This window comes from Neophocaena asiaeorientalis, unplaced genomic scaffold (genome assembly GCF_003031525.2).
Source record: "Neophocaena asiaeorientalis asiaeorientalis breed wild unplaced genomic scaffold, Neophocaena_asiaeorientalis_V1.1 scaffold134, whole genome shotgun sequence".
NCBI classification, from domain to species: Eukaryota; Metazoa; Chordata; class Mammalia; order Artiodactyla; family Phocoenidae; genus Neophocaena; species Neophocaena asiaeorientalis.
In genome coordinates, this window is record NW_020185339.1 from 7,821,902 (window position 1) to 7,842,959 (window position 21,058).

The following is a 21,058-nucleotide window of genomic DNA, read 5'->3' on the forward strand; positions in this document are numbered from 1 at the left end:
TATCACCCATTCTGGAGTTGTTTTCCAGTTTGGCAAGAGGTGTGAAAAGTATGTTGGGTTGGTTCTTTGTTAGAAAACAGCTAACTGAAATAAAAATTCCACGAGTCCTGAATTCATGCCAAGTGAATGAGCAGAGAAGAGAGATATTTAGCTTATGTTGATGGGTTCAGGGAAAGACACCAGTGCCTCTGTAAGTCTTGATTTATTCTAAAGAATTACTATTAGTGACATGATCCCTTAGTAGTCTTTAAACTATAATAGTTTAAAACTGTATGTTGGGTCTAGGCTTCTTGCACTGATGTATATCAAATATTGTATAGTGTATATTTGAAATTGAATAACTTATGTGCATTTGCTTTTTAATGCCTATATGTGTTCAAATGTGGTAATACTGAAATAATGACTATGTTTTTAAAGGGTTTGAAAGAGGAAAGGAAGACATTTCTCAAAACAAAGATGAATCTTCCCTTTCTATGTCAAAGAGCAAGGTAAGCATATTGTTGTCCTCAAATATATGATCACAACATTTTTCTAATATTTAAGATGAGTGAACTAACACTGAAATCCTATCAGATTTTTGTGGGATGTTTTTATGTTGGTATATCTAAACCAGGTAGTATATATGAAAAAAGGAAAGTTCCCCTGGGGCTGATTTAGGTTCTGTTGGTTACTTGGAAATATAGCCTATTGGTAACCAGGGTTCTCTCCTGAGTGATATTGTTCTGGTATGTCTGCTATAGCAGTATATCTCAGACCGAAGTCTGAGGGTTCCATGTAGAGAATAGAGATAGTCAGGGTTCATTGGGTTTTTTTGTTTTGTTTTGTTTTTTAATTTCTAAGTGTTTTGGGCTCATTCAAATGACAATCAAAACACGTACATTTTCCCAGTTAAAGGCCAAACATCTCTTGCTATAATAGTGTGCAATTGAAAGGCAGTGTCTTAGAATAAGGCATAGTTCCCTAAATTAGTCATTTTCAAATGAGATACTTGTACATATTCTTAAGTCTGTTGAGAATTTTTTCTTTAAGAGTACTATTCAAATTTGAAAAGTATTGTATGATGCATTGACTTTCCTTTGGGTTTGTAATTCACTAGATTTTCTATAATTCGTCAATGGATTTGACTTTTTACTGTTATTTCTGGTCAGGTTTAGTAGCAGGAGAAGCTTTTATGTTTGTGGAATCAAACTTCAATGACTGTAAGAAAATCTATATCTTTTTTTTTTTTTACTTATTTATTTATTTATTTATGGCTGCATTGGGTCTTTGTTGCTGCACGCAGGCTTTCTCTAGTTGCGGTGAGCGGGGGCTACTCTTCGTTGCGGTGCGTGGGCTTCTCCTTGTGGTGGCTTCTCTTGTTGCAGACCACAGGATCTAGGCACGTGGGCTTCAGTAGTTGTGGCTCGCGGGCTCTAGAGCGCAGGCTCAGTAGTTGTGGCACACAGGCTTAGTTGCTCTGCAGCATGTGGGATCTTCCCAGACCAGGGCTCGAACCCATGTCCCCTGTACTGGCAGGCAGATTCTTAACCACTGTGCCACCAGGGAAGTCCGAAAATCTATTTCTTAAGCTAGTAAATTCTCTGCTATTCTCAGCAGTAGGCTTGGCTTGTAAAACCCTACATATTTTGTTCCTGTTCTTGTGAGTGATTGAGAGGATTCCATGATATATTTTTTATCATATTCCATGATATGCTTTACACAGATTTTATTCACACTTAACTTTTCAAGTATTCATTACATAAAGGTCCATCCTGTACTTATATGTATATAAGTACATAAGGTGAAAATTTAGTAGGACTTTGTATGTATATAACATATGCCTGAGAAATACCTTTATCATTTTATATGAGATGCATAATGAGGAGATGATTTATCTTGGTTCTGCCATGGTTAGAAATACAACGAAATTTATGGAATTTTAAAAACCTATTTTCAAGCAGTTAATACCAGAATTGGTGAATGTATGGAATAGTGGTATTCCTACTGAGAACCCTAAATAAACTCCAGATCTACCTACCACAGCCATCTACATGTAGTCTCTAAATGGGAGGGTGAGGGAGGGGCAGGAGGGGTAGGGAGGGCAGGGAGCCTGAAAAGCAAGTTTACATATCTTAATGAAGCAGTGTGCATTAATAAATAAAAGGAAACACAGGCTGCACCTTGAGTACAATAGCACCTAGTTGTGTATGAACCTTAAATTAAAATTAATTAAAATTAAATAAAATTAGAAATTTGGTTCCTCATTTACACTAGCCACATCTCAATAGCTCAGTAGCCACATATAGCTAGTGGCTGCCATATTGGACTACTCAGATATAGAATATTTCTGTTATTCAGAAAGTTCTGCACAGCAAGCATTCACTGCTTTAGGGTCAAAAAAGTGAGTTTGAATCTTGACTGTCATATAATACCTTTGACTTCTTAGATGCTAATTATAATGACATTAATAGCTACTTTGTACTAAGAGCTTGCTAAGTGTCTTTTTAACTCTCTTAAGGATACTAGAATTATTGGTATTATTGGCCCCATTTTATCAGTGAACAAACCGAAGCTTAGAGAAGTTAAATAACTCTCAAGGGTCAAAATGGTAGAGCTAGAATTCAAAGTGGCTTCAATTTTCTTATCTGTACAAAAGAGGTAAGATCTAACTCTCAGATTGTGATGCTGTAAGTGCCTCATGAAGTACTTGATTAATAATAGGTGTTTGAGAATTCGTTTTTCTTACTTTGAATAAAGAACTACAGTGAATGAATAGGCTTCTTGATGTAGTAACTATTTGGTGTAAGTAAAATTGTACTCATTCTGTTATTTTCCAAGAGCTGAATCTTATTGATTCTGTCTTACCTTAGATTTAATCTTGGTTTATTCTGTTAGCTTAAGAGATACATAGTCACTAGTTTGTCCTTATATATTTTAACATATATTCCACTCTTTTGTTTTTCAGAACAATCCTAAAATTTATACATTTATCATCAAACCTTATTCTCATGGAATTCTGAAGATTTTGTTCTTACCTAAGTAACTTTGGGAAGCAAAATCTTGTTATTCCTTCTATGATCAATCTGCATAACTGAGACCATTAAATAATTTTAACCTTATACTTTTATGAGTTTGATGCAGAAAGTATCAGTACTGTCATTTTGGTCACTGAATTTACGGTATCCTTCTTCCCCCCAACCCCCACCATTTTAAAAATAAAGGCAGTTCCTGTTTCTCAGGCATCCTGTAAATGAGTGAATTGGAGAAAGCAGTTAATCAGATCATCCCATCTTCCTTTTAGCATTTTTAAATAAATTTTTAACTGTCCATCTCAATGAAAGGAATTGCCAGCATGAATAATATTTCTAGTGGGATAAAAGGAATGCTATTACAAGGATAAGGGGTTTCTGAGCCAAGATCTTGACTTGATTCTCCAGCCGTCAGTCTGCTTAGCTGTAGGTTTGCTAAATCATCTACCTCTTGCTGTAAAAAATATATTTCCTTGGACATTAAAAAAAAAAAAAACAAAAAACTTTCCAAATCAAAATATCTGATAGAGTCATAGTAACTTATCATTATTGTTATTATTCCTTATATCTGCAGTATTTTATAGTAAGTCGAAAGTATTCTCATATGTTAATATTCCATTTATCTAAAGGTCATATTTTTGTCAGCACTTGCAATCTAGAGGATAGTCACAAACCTGAAACACAGTATACCAAGTACTGTGTTAAACACATCATGCACACTACCTCATTTACCCCTCAAAGCAACCCTATGACTTGGTAGGAATATCCTTATTTTATAAATGAGCAACTAAGACTGGAAGAGATTGAATAACTTCCCATAGTTGCACAGCCCATAAGGTATCATCATTAAAATAGTGGTCAGTAAGTTTATAAAAGGAGGAAACTTAGTTTAGTAAAATATTTCCAACAAAAAAACAGTTTATGATTCTTGGTATTTAAAAGGTAACTTGTTGATTCAGAAAACTTTGGTAGTATTTCATTGAAAAGACTATAGAACTTGGTCACTGGATCCTTTTTTTTTTTTTTCAGAACTAACCACACAGTATGGCAAGGATTCCTTGAAGTATGTGTGCTGTAATTTACCAAGCTCATGTGACAGCCATCTGGCCTGCTAGTCCCTTATATACTAGAATCGTTTAGGAATCTCCAAGCCAGATCTTGTCATGTCTAGGGAAATAGATTTCCTGTTGTTCATAAAGATAAGTCTTAAATTTGAGTCTAAGATTCTATATGAACAGTTTTAAAAGGTGAGAAATAAATGTGATGAGATGGCTAAGAGCATGAAACTGAGAATTAGGCACACCAGAGTACAAATCCCAGATCGTCTACTTATGACTCTGTGACTTTAGGAAGTTATTTAATCTGTTAGTCTTAGTTTCTTTATTAGCAAAAGGAGGAACTACAACTATCTCATAGGTTGCTTTGAGGATTAAATGAAGCAGAACATATAAAGTACTTACATAGTACTTGGTAAAGAGTTAAACAGTCATTCATTTTCATTAACTTTTAAGCTAATATTATTAGTATTCTTCACTTAATAGTATCTAAAAAGTACATTATAATACACATTTTCCTATTAAGCTGTGGGAAATAGAAACCATTATATTCCTCTGACAGTAGCCATGTCATCTTTGAGTTTCCAGCGGCAAGGAGAGGACAGAGACCTGTTTGGCTTGAGAACTTTTGTGGAATGGTTTTAGTATCACAATATATCCTGTCATCATGGGAGTAAGCAATATGATGTTTCAAGTCCAGTTCTCAAAGGAGTAACTTCAACAAAAATTTAATTAGGTTAATCCCCACCTTCTACATTGAGTTTAGTTTGCAGTTCCTTTCCAGTTCAGCCAGTTATTACCATCAACATAATAATTCGTATTTTGTACTAAGTAGTGGAGGCATTTTTAGGAGAGATGAGCTGCAAATGCTAGTTTCATTTTCATTTTATTAATTCCAAAGGTATTTATTGAGCCCTTCCTTTTCCCCAGGTGATAGCTGGCTATAATTGATGAATAAACATGGTCCCTGTCCTCATGGATCTTAAAATTGAGTGAGGGAGTTTGTACCCAAAGTTTTTCATCCTTGATCACATCTAGTGATATTATGTAGATCTGGCCATTAAACACTTGAAAGCTACCATTTGGATCAAGCCCCATATACTTTCCTGGCACTGGGAGTAATGCTACAAACTTTAAGTACCTTCTCCCATGTCTAACAATAGGTAAAAATGAAAATAATAGAACAGTGAAGGAATATGTTTAATTTAATTGTTCCAGGATTTATAGAAGCAGCTTTTAGTTCTATATTCTTCTACTCTGGTGGAAGAAAGTAGTCTCCTTGAAAGAGTACTGGATTAGGAGACCTGGGTTCTGATCCCTGCTGTTGATTGATTGTTTAGAAAAATCAACATCCCTGAGCCTCCCTTTCATGATTTGTAAAATGGAGATAAAACCACTTGTTACGCCTATTTTTCAAGGTTCTTATGAGGATCAAATTGAAATATCAAGTATAAACAAAGTCTGGAAACAAGTTTAAGACATTAGTAATAATTTAGGGGCACTGGATAGTTAGGAAGAAGTAGGTGCTAGGAATATTGATTTTTAAACACTGTACAACTTAGGGTGTTTCATTACTTGTTTCTGAAGATGTTTGTATTTATCCCCTTTGGAGAAGGAGTAGCAACAGAGCAATGTGTACAGCAACTTGCTAGAAGTTTTTTGTTTTTTAGAATATTTCAACTTAAAAAATTACACTGCTTTGGATACATTTGTCCTAAGAATAAGTAAATAATTGTGTTTTTCAGAAATACCCTGAAAAATAGAAGGCAGAGATTTATAAATGATCTTATTTAACCTCACATTGTAAATTAATTTATTGATAAGTTTTTATTTTTGTGGCTTTAATGTGGATTAATTTTCAAACCCAAATACTATAAAGGGAAAATCAGTATTTGAAAATCGACATTTGCCTAAATCACAGCAATGAATGGGAAGAATGTCACAAACATAGTTTTAACATTAGTTTTTATGTGCCATATGTGTGTGTAGAATAAGTGGCGATTTTAATTATTATTTCTCTTTTCTTCATTTCCATGTGATTTCAGTCTGAATCTAAACTTTATAATGGCTCGGAGAAGGATAGTTCAGCTTCAAGCAAGCTTACAAAAAAAGAATCTCTCAAGGTTAGTTTCCACAGTTATGAAATAAGATAAAGAAATAAGTATTTGTAATCCTAAAGGAAGAAAAAAAATATTAATGTTTGTATGGCATGCTGGAGTCAACTGAAAAGACTCTTTGATGACTGCCCCAGTGCTACTCTGGCCCTCAGCTGGGGTGCGGGTGCTGAGGACTGGATATCTCTGCACAGCTGTACTTGAGTCAAGCACGCCACTGCATTATAGAACATAACGGGAAGCTCTGCTGCCCTTTGAAATTTGAGTTTACTAACTGCTAGATCGTGGGCTGAATTTGGCCCACAGGTAATATATATTTTGTTTGACCTACACAGTGTTTTAAAAATTTGAGCCAACAATTACAAGTCCAGATTTCCAGCTTCTCCTAAGAAATAGGTTACACTGGGCCTGCCTTCCAGAATGGCCACAGATCCTGGAGTTTAAGGAACACATGCTTTCCAATTGATTCTTGATTCCCATATAGTCTGTTTTGCCCCTCTTTTTTTCCATATCTGATCCTATACGTATCTGCATTTACAGTCCTATATGAAATCTGTTAATTCAAATATGCATATTAACAAAGACCAAAGTGAACTCTTTTTGACTGTATAATTATTAAAATTTCTTGTGTGTATGTAGTCTCTTCACCATTAAATGCAACTAGGAAAATTTTGTGTTTTAGTTTATAAAAAGTCACTGATAGGTTATCTTCTCCCCTTCGTGAACAACAACAAAGCAATAAATAATAAGATTGCTTCACTGCTACTTTCCCAAATTATCTCAGGAGTGACTTATGAAGGGTAAAACTTTGATAATTTGAATGAATTAGTTTCAATGTTGTAGTTTCTTAGTTATTTATATGTTATATATTAGTGTCAGAAAAGAGAGAAAAATTGCCAGTCCTAAATAACTACAGCATTGTTTGTGATATGAAAAACTGACAACAGAGTAGATTTCCATCAGTAAGAGAATATGTTAAGAAAAATTTTAGAAGTAGTATAGCATGGTGCTTAAAAGCATGTGTTTTAGAGCCAGGCTGCCTCTATTTGAATTCTGCCTCCATGAATTACTAACTATGTGATCCTGGGCAATTTACTCTCTGTGCCTCAGTTTTCTCATTTGTAAAATAAGGATAATGATAGTCCTACTTCCCAAGGTTATTGTGAGTATTAAATGAGGTAATACATGTAAAGTGCTTACAACAGTGACTGGTACGCAGAGTGTGTCCCATAAATGTTACCTCTTACTATTTTATTCATACTAGGAATCCTTTGTAGCAGTTAAAAGAATGAGGTAGACATGGAATGGAAAGAGAATTGAAATGCTCCAAAAAATATTGAATAGGAGAACCTTTTTTATGTGTTCAAAAAAAAAAGAACAAACACAAAAGTATATTTCTGTAGGTTGTGTACATAGAAGAGGCCTGAAAGGATAGTGTTTTCCTGAAGGTTAACAGTAATCAATTCTGGGAATCGGAATAGGAGAGGGTATAATAAAAACGGCTTTTAGCTTTGTGTTGTTTGAACTTTTTACCATGAGTTTGTATTCATGTACTATGTAATTTTAAAAATGTAAAATTCTTTAAAAATATACAGAGAATTGGACTAGTGATCAGAAAAACTAGATTCTAACCTTGCTTTTCTAAAAATTTCTACCAGCTCTTAAAAAGAAAAAGGTCTGTCCTAAGATGCTAGAATTCTAAAAGAGGTTTAGAATTTTATTTTAGAGTGTAAATTTTTTTACATACTATGGAGCTAAAAAATTGGAGAGAAATTGCCTATTTCTAATGAATTTTTAATTTTTCTATTATTTCTGTAAAATAGGTGCAAAAGAAAAATTACCGAGAAGAAAAGAAAAGAGCCACAAAGGAGTTACTCAGTACAATCACAGATCCCTCTGTTATTGTTATGGCTGATTGGTTGAAGGTCAGTTTGTATTGACTCTTGAATTCAAATGCTGGATATTTAACAACTGGAATAGGAAAGCCCAGAGTGCACCTAAAAGCCTGCAAGACAAAAACATCTCCTAGGTTGATTGTTTTTCACTGATGAAGAAACTATTAATTGTATCCCAGAGGATCTATGTTCCAGTCTTAATGGAGAGAAGAAACCTTAATGTTGTCTCTCTTGACATCAAATAACATCAAATATGGATAGCAGTTCTTTTAAAAAGGCGTTTTGATTTGTGTGACATGATACAGTCTAATCCAGGGGTCCCCAACCCCCGGACCACGGACCAATACCGGTCCGCGGCCTGTTAGGAACTGGGCCGCACAGCAGGTGGTGAGCGGCAGACGAGCGAGCGAAGCTTCATCTGCCACTCCCCATCACTTGTGTTACCGCCTGAACCATCCCCCCTTTTTGTGGAAAAATTGTCTTCCACGAAACCGATCCCTGGTGCCAGAAAGGTTGGGGACCGCTGGTCTCATTGATGTCCTGTAAAGAAATATTTTGTTTGCTGTTCAAATTATCATTTAGTATTATTGTAGACTTGGTATATTTGCATTTTGGAGAAGATATGAGACAAAGTTAGTGTAAAAGTTACCATTTGAAAAGCATTAATTTGCAGAACAACATACATATTGCTCTTTCTATTCCTTATTCTTTTAGCCTCTGGTTATTTCCACTTATTTTTATTTCCTGTCATCTTAGTCACTCTATCCTCTTTATCATTCTTATCTGTAGGATATTTGGTAGGAATATTTTAGCCTAATGCTAACTTTGAGAATGGTCTTGTAAGACCCTGACTCCCAGGAAGTTTTAGTACCTGGCTTTCAACTAAAAATCACCCCAGCACTGAAAGCTTTTCACCTTCCCCAAGGATAGGTACAACCTCCAACCTAAAATCCTTATGGGATCTGTCATGGAAGTTTTCTTACTAAAATAGAAGTCTAGTGATAGTTTCCTTGATAGTTCAAGTAATACGGGGGTCTTCTTCGATATTATTCTGAAAACACCTTCTGACTTATATTGGCTCTACTTATTAAGTCTTTAAGCTCCATATCCTATACTAGGAAAGTATATTTTAATGGCCCCTGACCTGGCCAGGAAGGTTAGGAAAACCATTCTACTTGGTACATTGTTTTGAAATTGTTGATGCAGTCTCCCACTAGAATTTAAGTTCCTCAGAAGCAGGAGTCATGCTGTTTTCACATTTATTTCCAGTGCTTGCTATTTAGTAGCTTAACAAACATACACCTAGTAAATTTAAAGTGTACACTTTATGGAAATTTTAGATTAAAATACCCTATTTGCCTCTATTTGGTTAGTATCTTGTGGAGCAGAGAAACAAAAGTTTATTTCTTAAATAAACTTATATTTTTGTAGATTCGTGGTACTCTAAAGAGCTGGACCAAACTGTGGTGTGTGTTGAAACCTGGTGTGCTACTGATCTATAAAACCCAAAAAAATGGTCAATGGGTAGGAACAGTTCTTCTGAATGCCTGTGAGATCATTGAGCGTCCATCAAAAAAGGATGGCTTTTGTTTTAAACTTTTCCATCCTTTGGAGCAGTCCATTTGGGCAGTGAAGGTAAGTAAGCACTTGTTATATAGGTGAGAGGTAAAGATGACAATCTATAAGTAGAACTGAGATAAATCAATGAATGATTAATGATTGCTGTCCTCTGCCAGAACTTATAAATTTGTTTTTGTCTTCAATCACATTATTCCTTTTTCTGTTTCTACCCACGATGAAATGTGCACCAAAATGCTTAGTTTACCTTTAAGATCTAACTTAAAAATTTCTCCAGAAAATGCTTCCCAAATTTATATTGTACCTTATTATCTCTTGTCTGTAGGGATTGTTTGTACTGTTCTTTTACTTTGCAATTACCAGCTTTGCTTTGTAATATTGTATCCTGTTTACTGTGAGTGTTCTTCTCTTCATCAAATTGTCAGACTCCCTAGAACAGAAGCTGCCATTTATTTTGGTGGTCTTTCCTGTATTGATGTAAATATGTGATAGGAAGCCTATAAGCAGAAGCAGTCCTACATATTTTTGAGAGGCAGCTTTCTTTGAAGATGGAGCTCTAATGCTTTTATAACTAAAAAGCATTACCGTGGTCACTCCTTGTTTTAAAAACAAACAATCAAGAAAATAGAAATGCTCTATTTGATAAACTATTATACTAAGGAATTCTACAAACAGTAGACAGGCAGTACATGATAACTGAATAAATGAGTCTAGCTTAAGTTTTTACAAAGCGATCATTGTTTTAGTTTCTAAAGTCAATTACACTTGAATAAAGGTTTTGGGACTCCTCCTTTAGGTAAACAACCTAATTGAGATTAGAACTAAATGTAGCTTCAGCTTTTTAATTTGTTGAGTATTGCTTAATTAGGCAATATACAGACATCTAGGAAAAGACCTGGACTTTTAACCTTTATTTCAGTAGTGTGGAATCATAGCAGGAATAAATTTAGGATTACAGTTAGTTTTATTCTGAGATTATATACTTCCCACAGGGGAAAGAATTTAACCCATGAAACCTCTGGTATTTCTGTATCATGTCACTCTGAAGTGAAAAAAAATTACTTTCAAAATCTTTTATATGTATATTCTTTACTACTATTTTTAGGCATTGTAAGAATTATAATGAATATTAAAATCATTAAAAGATACTTATAATGTCAAGTTATTTCATTCCAGATATTGGTGGGAGGAAAATTTGTACAATTATATGAACATCAGAATATTCTTCACAAGCAAAACCTACTTAGGACATTGTTTAAGCAGCTTAAAAGTCAATGTCTATGCTTAGGAAAGAGTAATGTTTATAAATTTTTACTTTGTGTCAGGGACTCTTTTCACATGTTATATGGAATCTTTTTTTAATTCTCGTGCCTGTAAGGTACGAGATAAGGATGATACAAATTTCCTGTAAGGAGGATACAAATATCCCCCATTACCCAGATAAAGAGATTGAGGCCTAAAGAGGTTACTTAAGTAATTTTTCTAGTATGGAATCAAGATTGAAACCCAGGCAGTCTGACTCAAGGTCCTACTCTATACTGGTTCTAGGAACTAGACCATAAATTATAAAGCCATTTGAAAATACCCAAGGGATATTATAGGATTTGTTAAAATCGTATTGATTTGTTTCTACTTTTTTCACTTTAAATGTCCATCTTTACTTCCTAATGTTTATGCTTCTTAAAATCCATTTTATTCTTTGATCTGACAACTTAAAAAATTATTTTTCCCTGGACCTAGTAAAAATTCATTTCTCTTTTTCTTATAAGTTTCCAGCTGTTTCTTTAGGCTTCCAGAAATTTAGTATTTCTCATCTAATAGTTTCTGTAGTATGGAAATTCTCTGTTAAATTAAAATTTGGTCTCATATGGGAAATTTTAGGTTTCTCTTTAATATGTGAACAATATGCAGAGATAATGCTTAATGTTAGCTATAAGTTCAGTTTTCTGGTAAGGAGGTAAATTTTGTGGAAGAGGAAAGCTTTCCTCAGTACTTAACATTTGCTTTCTTAAGAAGCATGAAATTAAAGCTTGTTTGTTTTTAAAAATTATAATCCATGCCTCACTTAGATTATTACAGATAATTATGAATAATATAAAGTTGAGATCTCATAATACTGTACACCATTTATTTTGTTTATTCTGCTTTTAAGGGTCCAAAAGGTGAAGCAGTTGGATCCATAACTCAGCCCTTACCTAGCAGTTATTTGATCATCCGAGCTACTTCAGAGTCAGATGGTAAATACAAATGATGGATTGTATTTTGGTCCTTATTTTTAAGAGTCACTTAAAAATATACTATATACTTTTATAGATCTATACTTTTATAGATCGCTGCATTTTCCTTTGGGAAATCTGCATTTAGTATGGAATTTGCAGCAGGCGTATTATAATCATAAATTGCCTAGAACACTAAATATATCATCAACTTGGTTGACAAATGGAGAAATCTAATAGGAAGGAAGCATTATATAATTGAGTGATAAACTAGCAGCCTGGAGTTTTCTTCTTCATCCTTTATTGACTTATTAACACCTTTTTGACTTGATTAGCATTCTCTGTGGTAACTCATTAAGTTTTGTCATTTTAGAAGTACATTTAATACTATTTATATTTTATCATTAAATATTAACATGACACTGTATACACTATTTTGTTTTTTTGCATAAGACGTTCAAACACAAACTTCTATTCTGTACTTTATTACTTAATATTTAATTCCTGAAACAAATATAGGGAGGGTATAATTTGTATGAAAGCAAGGTAACTTTAATAATTGATAATGGATTTTTTCTTCACTTTTATGTTTTATAGTGTAGACTAGCTTAGCCTAGGGAATCATGTAACCTTCTAAACTTTACTTTCACTAGATGATTATTTTTTAAATTAAAATATCATAGGCATGAGCTTTCATTATGAAAACGATTTATGTGGCTGATATTGCCACCATATCTTGAAACAAATGTATATGACTTTTAAGAGCAATTAACATTTTTTTTCTACTAGTACTGTTCTAAATTTTAATTAAAAAAAATAAAGTTATTGGGGGGAGGGATAAATTGGGAGTTTGGGGATTGACATATACACACTATTATATTTACAATAGATACCAACAAGGACCTACTGCTGAGCGCTGTTGAGCACTGGGAACTCTGCTCAATATTCTGTAATAACCTAAATGGGAAAAAAAATTTCAGAAAGAATAGATATATGTATATGTATAACTGGATCACTTTGCTGTGCGCCTGAAACACAACACTGTAAATCAACTATAGTCGAATATAAACAAAAATTAAAATACATAGAGTCAACCACACACACACAAAATTAAGTTATTAATGTTTCTACTAACTAATATGGCAGTTAATAACAGTATTAGACAGGCATTTTTCTGACTTAAAATTTTGGTGCTAAACCTGGGATAGATGTCCTGTCAACAACAAAATATTATTTTAGATAGTTTGTTTATAGTAGAAACATAATCCCTTAGGTATATTTCATGTACCTTTTTGGTACCTTCAGTTATTCTACATGTTAATGTTTGAAGCTTTTAAAAATAAAGTACATTTATTTTAGATTAGATGTATTTTCTAATGTATGTTAATGCTATTTATTTACCAGTGGTTTCTAGATATTTAGAATGTAAAAAGCACTTACTAAACTGAAAAATTGCGTTAAGACATCCTGGCAGGATTTTATATTCTAATTAATTTTTACAGTGCATGTTTCTGAGAGAAATAATAGTATGTTTAAAAGTTAACAGTGTTAAATTAAGATGGATGCTAGTTTTTCTAGTTTCTTGAATTATACTATTTATGAATCTGTCTTTTTCTAGGAAGGTGCTGGATGGATGCTTTGGAGTTGGCTTTGAAATGTTCTAGTCTTCTTAAACGTACAATGATCAGGGAAGGAAAGGAACATGACCTGAGCATCTCATCAGAGAACACACATGTGACTTTGTATGGCTTATTACGTGCTAACAGTCTCCACAGTGGTGATAACTTCCAGTAAGTAGATATTGCCACTAATTTGGTGATTATTTTCGAGACTGTGTTATTCACTAGATTAGTTGGCAGGCCTAGAATTTTTGTATTGTATCTAGGATTGAAACTTAGCTGTCTTTAAACCCCTATGACCTGGTTTAAAATTTGAGTTGCTATAGTGAGGTGTAGAGAGTTATTTCCTTGATTCCAGCTAATATGAATTACTTGTTCTTTCCTAAATACAACCATGCTAACTACCTTGTCTTTGTGCCTGGTGTTCCATCAATTAAGAATGACGTCTAGTCCTCCTTGCTCTTTTCTTCCGTCATACTCCTGTGTTTTCTTCAAGGCCCATCTCAATCTCAAATATTATATCATATGCGAAGCCTTTCTTTGCCTCATAAAAATGAGATGTAATCCGTCCTACTGTTGTTCTGTTAGCACTTTTTTGTTTTTTCTATAATGGACTTGACTTATTCTACCTGGTATTTGTGGAATTCTCCTATTATATTGTGTTTCAAATTGGAACTGTATCCTATTTGTGGTTTTTTTTTCCCCTGAAGCATTCATTGTAGTTAATACTAAAAAAACTTTTCTTCAAGGAAACGAAGGTTGAGGTTCAGATCTCTTCTGTTGCTTTGCAGGAAAAATAGACTTCCGCTTTTCCTGCCTGGCCCCAGCCCTCAGCTTTTCCTCCCTGGCCCCAGCCCTCAGCTTCTCTGCAGCCACTTATTTCTGTCAGCATTGACGTTACCCTCCTCAAAGTTAGACTGCTTCTCTCCTCGCTTCCCTGTAAGCGGAGCTGAACTTTTTTTTTTTTCTCCTATCCTTTTGTTTGACTCTTTTTCTTTACTCTCTTTTAAAACCGCCAAAAATAAATAAATAAATAAAACCACCATTACCTTATCTTTTACATCCTTTCTTTGCAGATCTATAATCTGGAGCTTTATTTTATCCTAGTGTAGGAGTCTGAATGGGATAGGATGAGGGGGAGGGAGGTGCACCTGATATAGGAATGGGTTTTTGTTGGGGACTTTTCCCCTGGTATTATAGAATACCAGGTAATCCTTAAATGCTCTTATTTGGGGATCTTAAAATTCATCTGCTTCACGTATTTATTCATTAAAAAATTTTGAGTCTCTTTTCTGTGTAAGATACCATACACTTTTCTTTGTAATTCACCACATTGTGAATAGGAAAATGAATCAGATATGATCCTAAATTTGAATCCAGTATAACAGTTTACTAGCTATGTAATCCTAGAGAGATGTTTTGTTTTGTTTTGCTTGAAAGCGATAAAATGCCAGGCAACTATAAATAGTAGGAAGAAAAGAATGACATAAACAACCAAAGGAGAGATGTCTTAGGGTAATATAGGATCAGGAGAATTTAGAGGATGAAAACATAATATCCAACTAGGGAATCAGGGAGAGGATCAATATAACAGATTTTACCATTAAGTAGAATCAACATATGAACACGTTCATTTGGATATATGACAGAAAATGAGCTAGGAACTGATGTTGCAGAGATGAGGAAGGATGGGAGCCTACCTTTGAGACTTAGAGTCTCCTTGGATGTAAGAGACAGGAAACGGGTAAAGTTAAAAAAAGATTACCAAGTTTTAAGCCTGAGTAACTGGGAAGATGATAAAAATTTTTTAAAAGGACCATATTTGGGAGATAATATATTAAATATTGGATATGTTGAGGATGCAGTGGTCCCAGTATATATAGATGTGGTCAACCAAACTTTTAAAAACATGAATCTGAAGCTTATTCTTGCATGCATGGGAAATCATCAAACAGAAATCATCAAATAGAAATGATGAAGTCTTGAAACTGGACAGGTTGCCAAAGGGGAGAGAGGATAAAACAAAATAAAAGAGAAAATAAAAAACAGATTGTGAGGGATTAAGGAGAGACTAGATGGTAAGAAAGCAAAGACAGCAATATATGATTGTAAAGGAGAAAAAAGAAAATAAGTATTCTAAAAAATGAATTTCTGTTAGAAGTTGTCTGATTAAAATCCAAACATAAGAAGATTTTGGAAAAATAGAGACTAAAAGAGAATCAAATAGGACTACTCTGTTAAACTTATCTCAGCATTGTTAAAATGTCAATTATTATATATAACGGCACCATGTATTCTTTTGTAAAGTACTTTACAAATTTTTTATACCAAACAAAACCCACAGATACTTTCTTAAATGAGAAATTTCTAAAAAAATGTTTGATTCTGGAAGTGATTTTTTTTAAAAAATTGTTTCCTTTTTGTGCAGAACAGTAACCCTAGTCTTGTAAGTAAGAATAAGGTTGGGTATGGCAGCTTAACAATTTTAGGCCATAGGTTCATTTCCTAAGCTGAAATTTCCATTTCCAGTTCTCCATAGAGGTTTTTTTCAAGGTTAAGCCTATCCAGTTGTTTTTTTTTCTTTCTTTTGGCTCCGTTGGGTCTTCGTTGCTGTGCGTGGGCCTTCTCTGGTTGCGGTGAGCGGGGGCTGCTCTTCGTTGTGGTGCGCTGGCTTCTCATTTTGGTGGCCTCTCGTTGCGGAGCACAGGCTCTAGGTGCGCAGTCTTCAGTAGTTGCGGAGCGCAGGCTCTAGGGTGAAGGCTCAGTAGTTGTGGCACAGGGGCTCAGTAGTTGTGGCTCACGGGCTCTAGAATGCAGGCTCAGTAGTTGTGGTGCATAGGCTTCATTGCTCTGCGGCATGTGGGATCTTCCCGAACCAGGGATCAAACCCATGTCTCCTGCATTAACAGGCAGATTCCTAACCACTGTGCCACCAAGGAAGTCCTCAGTCCAGTATTAAATCGATATAATTACCTTATACATTTCTCCTTTTATTTTTGGACTTACTATGAGTGACTTTGGAGACCTTTACAGGTAGAAAGTCATAATTCATTTGCATTCACTTGAGAATCTAGTGGTCTTGTCTTGAAGTTTTTCTTTAGACCAGAAGTGATAGGTTGATTCAAGTGATGATGTTTGTAAAACTAAGAAAAAAAATCTAGCAAGAAATAGTCTAAAATTTTGCTTTTGGAAAATTTTAGACCTAAAGGATAGAGAAGCAAAGAGCTCAGAGTGTCATCTTTTAGCATTTTCCAGGTTTTAATTTAATTTCTCTGTGCCTCCATTTATTAATCTGTGAAGTGAGAGTAATAATTTTACTTTTAGGGCTATTTTATGATTAAATGAGTTAAACTATATAAAACACTTAGAATGGTACCCTGCACATAGTAAATTCTCAGTAAGTGTTACATATCCTTCTTATTTATAAATTAAATATTCTTAACCTCCTTTATCCTTCCTCCTAATAATTCTTTCTCTTAAGGTTAAATGATAGTGAAATTGAACGGCAGCATTTTAAGGACCAAGATATGTATTCTGATAAATCTGATAAAGAAAATGATCAAGAGCATGATGAGTCTGACAATGAGGTGATGGGGAAAAGTGAAGAAAGTGACACAGATACATCAGAAAGGCAAGATGACTCATACATTGAACCTGAGCCTGTTGAGCCTTTAAAGGAGACTACCTACACTGAACAGAGCCATGAAGAACTCGGAGAGGTAACAGTCTGTGATTTTCAGAGATTTTGGTTTCTAATTCTTGGAAATTTACGGATGAAATTGAAGATATTTGTATGACCTATTGCTTCTTTTCCTGAAAGAGAATAGTATTTATATAATACCTATTTTATGTTAAAAGTTGCATACATATGAATATATCAAGATTTATAAACAATTAAACACATATACTCGCACAAATACCAATATATTCTATTAAATTTAGAGTTTACATCTTAAGGTTTGCTTTTGAAATAAGATACTCCTTGATGTTATTGCCAGGTACAAAGTAAATTGTAGGGAAGCATGAATTTATAACTTTCTTGTTATTGCTAATGCATAGAAGTAAACATAGTATAAAATAATAGAGTATAATGTTTTTTTGTAATGGATTCTTTGTATATATCATTCACTTTATTTAGTGTCTCTTGCGACTACCCTTTTACTAAATTTTATAGGTGTTGACTTATTACCTAATGGGTTATTTTCACATTTTAAGATTGCTTGGAATAGTCTTAGAGAAGATTCATATTTCCAGTATTAGCTGTCTTATCTACATATTTATGTGTCTGAAATAAATATAGTATTTCAGTATTTTTTGTTAATTGCTGAAGGCAGGTGAGGCTTCTCAAACAGAAACTGTGTCAGAAGAAAACAAAAGCCTTATCTGGACACTACTGAAACAAGTCCGTCCTGGCATGGACCTATCCAGGGTGGTTCTGCCTACATTTATTTTGGAACCCCGTTCTTTCCTGGATAAACTTTCAGATTACTACTATCATGCAGATTTCCTATCTGAGTAAGTAAATTCTCATTTCTTAAAATAAAAGATACTTCATGGTTTTCGAGTATTTTCAGAGTGCTGATTTCAGTGGTAATGCTGTCCCAAAATCAGGCTCAAATGAGATACCACTCTCTCTTCTCCACCACTTCTGTAGTTGACCTTAATAAGAAGCAGGTTTAATACTTTGCTGTAATTTTTCCATTTATGAGGTCAAATGGAGAAATCACAAGCTTGAGGAAGACAGGAATTCTGCCCCTGCCTTGACAGCACTGCCATCACAGGCTCCCTGACCTGTGCATTGACCTAACACAGGGAGAGCTGGTTGGCATTCTTGGTTCTCCCCCACCTAAGTCCTCCTGCAGGTCCTGTCCTGGGGCTTCTGCTTTTGTTTGTGCTTATTCTCTCTGCATGCAGTGAGGCATGTGCAGCTTATCACAACTGGAACATCCTACTAACTGCTGGCACATGGCATAAATCCCCACTCTCACCTTTGCTTTTCTTCCTGCCAGCTAATCCTGGGAGTAATTCTGAAGAAGGCAGGCATGAGGGAGGTGGAGGAGGAGCTGCCTACCTCTTTCCCAGCAGTTTCTTAGACAATCATACTTTTCCAGGTTTCACTTGCTGCCCCCATTCCAGCAGCAGTTTCAAGGTGCTGTGTTTTCTAAGATACTAGGTTCTGGCCCTGTGACCTGATTTTTAGATTCTGCATTAATACCTGTATTCAGTTTATTCATTGCATTATTAGTCTATTAGTTGCATTAATGAACATTGCAAAAAAAAAGAAAAAACAAGCTGATTCAAAGGATAATTTGTAAACTGTGGGAGATTTTTGCAAATTAAGTCATAAATGAAGTGTTAAGCTCCCTAAAATAAAAAGGGCTCTTTTTATTTTAGTGAATGAAAAGAAATTCTTAGTGAATGAAAAAAAACAAGCTGATTCAAAGGATAATTTGTAAACTGTGGGAGATTTTTGCAAATTAAGTCATAAATGAACTGTTAAGCTCCCTAAAGTAAAAAGGGCTCTTTTTGTTTTAGTGAATGAAAAGAAATTCTTAGTGAATGAAAATGATCAATAACCTAATAGAAAAAGAAGTGGAGGAAATGACCAAGCAGTTTAAAAATGAAGTAATAAAAATAGTCCTTAAGGGCTTCCCTGGTGGCGCAGTGGTTGAGAGTACGCCTGCCGATGCAGGGGACACAGGTAAAAGTGCAAATTCAGACCATAATAAGATCTATTTTCCATCCATCACTTTGACCAAAAATCTAGATGCTTTTATACCCCAGTTCTGCTTCCTTTTATCTATCTAGAAATGTATTTCCCTCAGAATATGAGGTAGGTTCCTATGAATCACAGTAAGATCTTGAGAGATGACCATTTTCCCAAATTAAAAGGTTGCACTTCTGGCAACACACACTGTTGCCAAGGTTGTGTGGCACTCATAGACTGCTGTTGGGTCATACAAACTAGCACAGTGCATTAGAAAGGCATCTGGCAGTATCTACCAAAATTATAAATGTATTCAATCCTTTGATCCAGTAATCCTGCTTCTGGGAATATCTCCTACAGATACAACTCCACATGTACAAAATGACATATATACAAAATTGTTGCAGCAGGGTTTGGAACAGCAAAAGGTTAGATAACTCAAGTGTCCAGCCACAGTTGACTGGTTAAGTAATGTATGGTACATCTACACTAAGGAAGAACTCTATAAACTGATTTGGAGGGATCTTCAGGAGTGTGTGTGTGTGTGTGTGTGTGTGTGTGTGTGTGTGTGTGTGTGTAAAAAAGCAGGATACAGAAGAATGCATTTAGTTTGTTCCCCCTTTTGTTTAAGAAAAAGACTACATATTTGGGACTTCCCTGGTGGCACAGTGGTTAAGAATCCTCCTGCCAGTGCAGAGGATATGGGTTCGATCCCTGGTCCAGGAAGATCCCACATGCTGCAGAGCGACTAAGCCTGTGAGCCACAACTACTGAGCCTGCGCTCGAGAGCCCACTAGCCACAACTCCTGAGCCCCCATGCTGCAGCTACTGAAGTCCGTGTGCTTAAAGCCTGTGCTCCGCAACAAGAGAAGCCATCACACTGAGAAGCCCACGCACCACAATGAAGACCCAACACAGCCAAAGAAAAAAAAGACTACATATTTATATTTGCTTCTTTATACTTCAAGAAAACTGTATAAAAAGAAGCAACTAGGGACTTCCCTGGCAGTCCAGTGGTTAATACTCTGTGCTTCCACTGCAGGGGGCGCGGGTTAGATCCCTGGTTGATTCCTGGTCGGGGCACTAAGATCCCATATGCCACGTGGTGCGGCCAAAAAAAAAAAAGCAGCAGCTAAAAAACAAGTTTGCCTATGGGAGGTTAAGTAGGAAGAGTATGGAGAGATGGGGCAATAGCAAGACCGTGTACTTCTTTATATTGCTTTGAGTTTTGAACTGTGCATTCTACATACATGTAAAGCTGTAAATAAATTGTGTAGTAAGAGAATTTAAACCAAGAAAAGAAGAGAGCAATCAGAGGGATGTTAACTCCCGAAAAGTTCAGTATTTTCAACTTGGCACAGTTGTCGGCGAGCCTAGGCCTAGCCTCTTCCATCTCACACTTCATCTTCAAAAATCACCACATTGGATCTTCAGACATGCTTGAAGGGAGTAATATAAATAAATTGCCATATATACATATATATATACAAACTCAGAATTCACCTGAAAAACACAATCATTGTTTTGCAATATTCATAGAATTAGCAGAAGGGCAAGGGGACCAGGTGAGTCATGGCTTTTGAAAATGCCTGTTTTAAAATGAAAATTATTCTTTGATTATCTATTTGTACAGTTAGTTCACTCTGGAAAATCAGTTGGTAGCACATAGGGGAGGTTGAAGACTAAAGATGGGGTTAAAAATGGGCAGAAAAGTAACCAGATTATGAAAAGTGATTCTTGCAAACTGATTTATATGGTTGTTTTTGCCATCTATTTTGAAAATGAATTATGCTTTCCAGTCATATCTCATATTCAATTGTTGATTAATATGAGGGAGAATTTGTGATATGTTCTGTAAAATTTTTG

At 35.0% G+C, this 21,058-nt stretch overlaps 1 protein-coding gene across 5 annotated transcripts in view; it reads left to right on the forward strand.

Annotated features, from left to right (window-relative positions):
- OSBPL8 (oxysterol binding protein like 8) overlaps positions 1–21,058 on the forward strand; it is a 185,879-nt gene that overhangs the window by 126,130 nt on the left and 38,691 nt on the right. For all 5 annotated transcript variants that reach the window (XM_024736490.1, XM_024736487.1, XM_024736489.1 and 2 more), the window contains 8 exons: positions 418–488; positions 6,109–6,186; positions 8,001–8,102; positions 9,504–9,707; positions 11,803–11,887; positions 13,485–13,656; positions 16,967–17,204; positions 17,816–18,000. In XM_024736490.1, coding sequence (XP_024592258.1) covers positions 418–488; positions 6,109–6,186; positions 8,001–8,102; positions 9,504–9,707; positions 11,803–11,887; positions 13,485–13,656; positions 16,967–17,204; positions 17,816–18,000 — 1,135 coding nt within the window. The remainder of the gene's footprint in view (positions 1–417; positions 489–6,108; positions 6,187–8,000; positions 8,103–9,503; positions 9,708–11,802; positions 11,888–13,484; positions 13,657–16,966; positions 17,205–17,815; positions 18,001–21,058) is intronic.